The sequence below is a fragment of the Staurois parvus genome, unplaced genomic scaffold, assembly GCF_062004578.1.
Source record: "Staurois parvus isolate SC_StPar_1 unplaced genomic scaffold, SC_StPar_1.0 ptg000636l, whole genome shotgun sequence".
NCBI classification, from domain to species: Eukaryota; Metazoa; Chordata; class Amphibia; order Anura; family Ranidae; genus Staurois; species Staurois parvus.
Window position 1 is genome coordinate 31,509 of NW_028318432.1, and position 8,492 is coordinate 40,000.

The 8,492-nt window shown below is 42.2% G+C and overlaps 1 protein-coding gene across 1 annotated transcript in view; it reads right to left on the minus strand.

The window, feature by feature from the left end:
- Positions 1–1,276: 1,276 nt before the first annotated feature.
- The window catches only part of CUBN (cubilin), a 346,655-nt gene continuing 339,439 nt past the window's right edge, over positions 1,277–8,492 (minus strand). Inside the window, exons 66-67 of the mRNA XM_089693694.1 lie at positions 6,403–6,638; positions 1,277–1,554 (exon numbers count right to left, since the gene is read on the minus strand). Coding sequence (XP_089549820.1) covers positions 1,447–1,554; positions 6,403–6,638 — 344 coding nt within the window. The 3' untranslated portion in view covers positions 1,277–1,446. The remainder of the gene's footprint in view (positions 1,555–6,402; positions 6,639–8,492) is intronic.

Genomic DNA, 8,492 nt, shown 5'->3' on the forward strand with positions numbered 1-8,492 from the left:
TGTTTCTGCTGCAGCTACCAGTGACAAGTGCAGCTGCAGCAGAGACGGAGAAAGGGGAGTTGCTTGTCTCTGTTATCCTTCTTCCCTAGACTCCACCAAGTACTTGGGGTACTGCAGCTCTGGCTCTTCTCCTATTCTCTGGTCCAGTAGGTAGGGCTATGGAAAGCTGCAATTTAGCCCTGTGTACTGGACAAGGGAATAAGAGAATGGGAGAAGAGCCAGAGCTGGCGTACCCTGAGAACTGTGAAGAGTCCAGAAAGGAGGACAGAGGTAGGCAGTGCAGAGTGGGGCTGGTTGGACTGTGAGACACAGGGCCACTTACTACTGCACTCTGTGTCATTACTGACCTCTGAACTCTGCATCACTTATTTTTGACCTCTGATCTCTGTAGTAAGTGACACAGAGTTCAAAGGTCAGTAGTAGGTGACTAAAGTCAGTAGTAATGCAGAGTTCAAGGGTCAAGAGTAAGTGATGCAGAGTTCAGAGGTCAAAAGTAAGTGACTCAAGGGTCATTAGTGACATAGAGTTCAGGGGTCAGGAGTAAGTCATGGTGAGGGCAGTAGCAAGTGATGCTGAGTTCGGAAGTTGGGAGTGAATGAGGCAGAGCGCAGGGGTCAGCAGTGACACATTTCAGGGGTCAGTAGTAACAGTTCGGGGATCAGGAATAAGTGGTGCAGAGGTCAGTACAAAGTAATGCTGATTCCAAGGGTCAGGACTAAGTGACATAGAGAGCAGGGGCAGAAGTGACTCAGAGGTAAGTAGCAATTGACACTGAGGTCGGGGATCAGTAGTGACTCAGAGATTAGGGTTAGTAGTAAGTGAGGTCAGGGATCAGTAGTAAGTGCTTCAGAGGTCAGTAGTAAATCATGCAGAGTTCAGGGTTAGTAGTAAGTGAAGCAAAGGCCAGGAGTCAGTATTAAGTGACTCAGGGGTCAGAGGTCAGTAGTAACTTGCCTACTACAAGGAATGCCCATGCCTGCAGACTGCCACTCACTGCTCAGGGAGTGATTTTTGTATAACTCCTCCTAAGAGGCAGTCCACTCTTGGGCTGAGGGCTTTTGAGAGGAGTACTGAGCCAGGGTGCTGTGATCTTTTCAGGAAGCTCCGTACGGCACCCCGCCAGCCCCTCCCACCAGTCATGATCTGGCTGCATTGCAAAGAGAAGCACAAAGACCCAGTGATAATGGCACGGGGTCTAAAGTATGTCATGTATGTCTTTTGATGATGAGGGAGGGAGGAACCAGGGAAGACAAAATATAATCAGATAAACTTCAGCTTTAATCTTATTTTCTGATAGAATCTTTATTGTAAAATAGAAATGTATCAGTAAACACATTATAAATAGTTATATGAACTATTAGACGTGGAATGTGTTCTGTGCAGGATTTTCAGATGTATGTCTGGAATTGTGCGATTATTTGTAAATTGTAAAAAGCTTTATTTGTCTCAAGAGCTCCAAATGACTCTAAAATATGATGGCAACGTGACATAGTCTGCATGAAATTTAACAAACACCTGATGAGACGTGCTATTGATTGGAGCAATATTTCCATCCTAAAAAGAAAAGAGAGACAGTAAATAGTATTGATCTGTATGGCTTCATTCTCATTTGCATGAATAGGGCTACGGGATTGGCATTAGGTATTAAAGTGGTTCTAAAGGCTGAACCATGCATTCTCTGCATGAAAGTAAAAAGCCTTCAGTATTCAGCTCTTCTTCAAGCCCCCTTAATACTTACCTGAGCCCCGGTTACAATCCAGCGCCGTGCACGAAAGAAGAGGCGCGCTCTGCTCTCTCCCTCCTCATTGGCTCAGACACAGCAGCAGGAGCCATTGGCTCCTGCTGTTGTCAATCACAGCCAGTGCGGAGGGCGGGGCCGAGCCACACTGTGTGTTTATAAACACATAGAACCAGCTCTGGAGTTATCACGGTACAAATCCCTCCCACAGCAAGTGGCCTGCTACGGGGAAACTCAGCAGGGGAGGGAGGAGCCAGAAGTGTCAGTGGGGGACCTGAGAAAAGGAGGATCAGGGCTGCTCTGTGCAAAACTATTGCACAGAGCAGGCAAGCATGACATTTATTTATTTATTTATTTTAGGTACTTATATAGCACCATCAATTTACACAGCACTTTACATATATATTGTACATTCACATCAGTCCCTAACCCTCAAGGGGCGTACAATCTAAGGTTGCTAACTTACATCCATACTAGGGACAATTTAGACAGGAGCCAATTAACCTACCAGCATGTCTTTGGAGTGTAAGAGGAAACCAGAGGAAACCCACGCAGGCACAGGGAGAACATGCAAACTCCAGGCAGGTGGTGTCGTGGTTGGGATTCAAACCAACGACTCTAGTACTGCCAGGTGGAAGTGCTGACCATTTAGCCACTGTGCTGCCCGTATGTTTGTTATTTTAATTTAAAAAACAAATGTTTACAATCACTGGCATCATATGGCATTCCTCCCCATTACCACCACTATACATGAAGGTAAATTACAAAAATAAGTCATTTGTACAATGTAAAAGAATATTTAAACCAAAGAATAAAAAGTATAACATTTTACAACTTACCAGTCCCTAGATACAGTGGCTGCATTAGTTTTCACTTTTCAGGCTAAGAACATTTAAGTACAGAAAATATCTGTTGGTCTTGCCGGACATGTAGTGTCCTTGTCACTTTCTATAAGCTGCTTTTTATGTAAAACTACTCATCTCCCCCTGTTTACCATGCCATGGAGATGAATAAAAGCAGACATAATTAATGTCCAGTGACATTAGTGACAACCATAGCTCCTTCCAAAGATACACTGAAGGAGTTGCCACCCACAGACAGAAGTGCATAAAGAAAAAAACAAATGCAGCCACCACATTGAGGGAAAGCTGAAATATATTTTTGACTTTGGGTTTAGATAGACTTTGAGGTGTATACAACATAGCATAGTGCATACCCTGCAAGGAGCGAGAGCTGACACTGTGTTCAGAATCCACACCACCACTCCCCTCCCATGCTGGCTGAGCTGGGTATGGAGCAATTTGAGAAATAAGAGCAATGTTCAACTCCTTGATGACGGTCTATGGCTCCCTATAGTGGAAGCAGCAATGGTGGCATATACTAGCAATGAAAGGAAGCCTTTCCTCAGGAAAACAGGGAGGTTGCCATTACTGACATTTCATTCTGAAAATACCACTTGACTGGCTGTCATGACAATCCTGATTTTTCATAAACACAAAAATAGCTGGAACTCCGCTTTAAGCCTTTACAAGCACTATTATTTTGTGCATACACTGCTGCAATTCCCATATTGGTGTCCAGATGGCGCTCATGTTGTAAAATTAGATTTAAAATTGTAACTAAAGGCAAAACCTTTGGGGGGTTTTTTTGTTTTGTTTTAGTTTTGGATAAATGGAGGGAGATTAGAATGCTGGTCAGTTTTTATTTCTGTCTGTGTCCCTGTTAGGGAGATTCACCCTTCTTTTTGTTCTGTTTACCGTTATCTTTGAAAGTGAAATGCAAAAAAAATCCCATATTTTGGATTGACACCGAAAGAGTAACAGAGAAGAAATCTTCCAATGGGGACACTAGTTCTGGTGACACCATGGGAATCCCTTACTTTGGGATTTTCTCTCACTTCCTGTTGTGGCTATGGAACAGGAAGTGAAGGGAAATCTCCACAGTGGTACACATAAGAAAAAACCTGACAGGGGTTATAACCCTCCCTTACACTATCCAAAATGAATAAAAAAATGTTGACTTTGAAAATTATGTAATATATTGCTGCTTGCTAGTCCTAGGATTCTTAGATGTGGTGTCTGCATTTGTTTTGTTTTTATTTCAATTTTTTTCCACCAGGTGATCCTGCCAGTAACACACTTCCTGTCCTAAGGTGACAACACACAGGGGTGTATTTACCACAAGGCAAACTAGGCATTTGCCTAGGGCGGCATTTTTTAGGGGGGCAGCACTGCCCCCTGGAAGGGGGGGACATATGCAGCATGGGGACCAGGTGGGATCCGAGAAAGGCTGTGGGGTGCTTGATAGTGTATGCACAGCCCAACTGTCGTTCTCGGGGATGTCCAGAGCTGTGTAGGTGAGTGTCTCTCTGTCGCCATGGGGGGGTGAGGGGGGGGGTAGATGTGGAAGGGTCTCTCGGGTGGGGATGGGGCAGGGGTGTAGTTGGTCACTGTCGGGCTCTCTCCCCGGGGAGGGGGGAGGGGGGGGGGGGGGGGGAGTCTGGTGTTGATCGGTGTCGGGCTCTCTTTGCTGGGGAGGGGGGGCATCCGATTTTTGTGTTGCCTAGGGCAGCACAAAACCTAAATACACCACTGACAACACACACTCACTTTACTGTATCTATGGAGGAGCAGTGTTGACACCCTAGGACAAGACTACAAAACACCTCCCTCATAACAAGAGGAAAGTGATCTGTAGTTTACAGAAAGGAAGTTTATAGGAAGTTACCAGCTCACTAGATTTCTGGCAGGACCAACAACTATGTTTTGCACCTAATGAACAGCTATAACAAAATGCTTTCAGTGGTATTAGAACAGACACAAAGGGTTTGATTTACTAAAGACAAATAGACTGTGCACTCTGCAAGTGCAGTTGCTCCAGAGCTTAGTAAATGAGGTAAAGCTTCACTTTACAAAAAATATCCAATCACGCGCAGGGAAAATAAAAAAAATGCATTTTTGCTTGCACATGATTGGATGATGGAAGTCAGCAGAGCTTCTGCACATTTACTAACCCCTTGGCGCCAAGTGTATGCAAATTAGCGACCCCACTGGACTGGGCTTTTTCCCGTGGGACCGCTAATTTGCGTACCTGTCAGTGAGACCCCCGGATCCCATTCTTACAATCGGGACCCGAAACTCCTGGTTCCAGGTTACATGATCGCTGTGAAAGCCTCCGATTGGATATCACAGTGATCAGTCACTGTGAAGCCCACACCCCCTTGGTTTCTCTCAGAATGGAGGAGAGAGATACATTGTATCTCTGTCCTTTCAGAGAAAAAAAAAAGTCTTTGTCAAAAAAAATAAAAAACAATATATAAATATATATATATATATATATATATATATAAATAAATAAAAATACCTACATCAAGGTTTGGGTCAGGGTCAAGGGTCAGGATTTTTTTTATTAATTTTTAAATTTAGTGTCAGTGGCAGGGAAAAAAAAAACAAAATTCACACTATTGTTTTTGGCCTGTACTACAAGTACAACCAACAACTAACATACACATATGTGGTATGGCTGCAATTGTAAGGAACAGGAGAAATTGTTTTGGGTTGTTTTTTGGTGGTTGGTTATGGTTGGAGCAAGAAATATACAGCTAAATTTAGAAAAAACATTTTTTTTAACTGTTTTGGGTCAGTTTTCCTTTGATAATTAAAAAAAATCAGGAGATATCCATTACCATTTACCATCAAATGAAAGCCCAATTTGTCCTGAAACAAACGCGGTATAATCCACCTGGATGCACAAAGTAGTTGTGATGATAGGTACAGTTTTGCTAACACATGTCAACGTTGCAAAATTGTGCTTATGCATTAAGTTTTGTGAGAAGGGGCTTAGCTCTGGAGCAACTGCACTTTTCAGAGTGCACAGTCTATTTTCCTTTAGTAAATCAACCTCATAGGGAGCAAATAATGAAAGTTTGTTGTTAGAGATTGCATACACTTTAAATAAATAGCATTTAGGTATAGAAGACCCATAGCAAAAGAAATATGCAGAGTGCCATTGCTGACCTCTCCTTATTAAAAATGATTCATGTTTCTTGGTCATACTGATCCAGTGACTTCAATCCATTTTAAAGTGATAAAACCTTTTTGTCTTCCAATAAAAAAGATGTTATACTTACCTGCTCTGTGCAATGAGGTTGCACAGAGCGGTCCATTACCTCCTCTTTAGCGTTCCCCCGCCAGCGTTGTCCGCTCCTTCCTCTGGGTGCCCCCTCAGCATCTGTGCAGGCGTGATCCAAGTCCATAGACTCACACAGCACGTCTCAGCCACAGCTCCTGTTCCCTCCTCACAGGATTTGACTGACAGCAGCAGGAGCCAGAGACCTCCTGTGTGACCAGGAAGAAAGAGTAGCTGCAGCCGGGACAGCGCAGGATCAGTGACAGGAGACAGGTAAGTGTTTAAGGACGAGGAGGGAGTGAATGCACATTAAGGTAAAAAGCATTTTGACTTTAGAACTACTTCAAATCTCTTGCTGTAGCCAGTATGCAGATCAAACGTTCTTACTTCACTGGCTGCATGCTTGTTCTGGGTCACAGAGTTGGATTATTGAAGCTAAAGAATCACCAATGCAGCCAAGAAATTAACGTTTTTAGAAGTGGGTGAGTCTGTATATTTCTTTCACAGCTAGTTGAAGAATTCTGGTGAAAACTTACCAGACCACAGAATGTCCTAATTAATGGAGAGCTAGAGGAAGGTCCATTGTAAAATTTGAGATAATTATTGGAGCAGTCTCCAGGATCATCAATGCTGAATGCTGCAAGGTGTATTCGTACTGCTCTTCTCGCGGGAGCCACAATTGTCCATTCACAGTCAGTGTTGTTACTGTAAGTGCCAGGATAATCAGGACTGGTAAATGATCCATGATCTCCGAGCAGAGTCCCCCCGCAACCTGCAAATGGTAAACCACATGCAACAAAATTATATTGTTGTTTCAGCTATTTGTATTTAGGTAGACATAAAACCATATCAATACCAGTGTAGGGGCAGATGTTTGTGCTTTAACTTTACAAAATTGCATTCATAAATCTCAAATATACAGGGGAAAGGCTTCTTTACAGTAAGAGCTGTAGAGTAGTATTGTTGTAACCATCACTAGGTATAATAAAACGTTTAATTTCAGTACTCGCATGGAACATTACCATCATACCAAACAGATTTTTTAAAAATCTTTAAAAGCATAATCATTTATTTACTCATTATATGCAGAAGGACTAAAACATACTATAATCAATGTAAATTGTTTTACTGTCATGGTATATTATGCACAGTATATATGATTCAATATTTGCTCTATTGTACATATGTAACAGAATCTGGAACCACTATCAATAAAATTCATTGTCAGGGGTCCCAAGAAAGCCAATTCAGACCACGAAATGCGTAGACACATACATGGATGATATTGTAGTGGCACATCATTCTGTGACAATACTAGTGGTCTTGTAGTAGCATATTGTTATATATATATATACTGATCAGCCATAAGTTTATGACCACTGATAGGTTAAGTGAATAACATTGATTTCCTTGTTACAATGGAATCTGAAAGTCAGTGGGATATATTTGACAGCAAGTAAACTTGTCCCTGAAGCTGATGGGTTCAAAGCAGAAAAAAATGGGCATCACAGTTTGTTGTGTATGGGGCTGTCAGGACGCCTATGTTAATTTTTGTCCTCGACCTTCAATGGGCACGTGAGCATCAGAACTTGGACCATGGAGCAATGAAAAAAGGTAGCCTAGTTCGGTGAATCACATTTTTTTACATCATGTGGATGGCCAGGTGTGTGTGTGTCATTTGGGGAAGAGATGGCACCAGGATGCACTATAGGAAGAAAGCAAACTGGCAGAGGCAGCACAATGTTTTGGACAATCTTCTGCTGGGAAACTTTGGGTCCTGCCATTCATGTGGAAGTTACTTTGACATGTACCACCTACCTAAACATTGTTGCTGATCAAGTACACCCCTTCAGGGAGACAGTATTCCCTGATGGCAGTAGCATCTTTCAGCAAGATAATGGCCCCTGTCACACTGCAAAAATGGATAGTTTGAGGAACACCATAATAAGTCTGAAGTGTTACTTTGAACTCCAAATTCTCCAGATTTCAATCCAATGAGCATCTGTGGGATGTGCTGGAGAAACAAGTCTCATACATGAAGGCCTCACCTCACAACTTAAAGGATCTGCTACTAATGCCTTCATGCCAGATACTACATTCAGAGGTCAAGTGGTGTCCATGTCTCAATGGGTCAGGGCTGTTTTGTCAGCAAAAGGGGGACCTACGCAATACTAATTGGGTGGTCTTATGGCTGATCATTGTATATATCTATCCATATACAGTGGATATATAAAGTTTACACACCCCTGTTAAAATGTCAGGTTTCTGTGATGTAAAAAAATGACACAAAGATAAATAATTTCAGAACTTTTTCCACCTTTAATGTGACCTATAAAATGTACAACTCAATTGAAAAACAATCTGAAATCTTTTAGGGGGGGAAGTATACATAAAAAAAACTAAAATAATGTGGTTGCATAAGTGTGCACACCCTTAAACTAATACTTTGTTGAAGAACCTTTTTATTTTATTACAGCACTCAGTCTTTTTGGGTATGAGTCCATCAGCATTTTCTCTCAGAAAAGGAGGATATAATTCGCACAGGCTTACCAAAATTGGACAATAAAAGATAGGAAAACCATTGCCTGGTCTGATGCCTCTTGATTTCAGCTGTGACATTCAGATG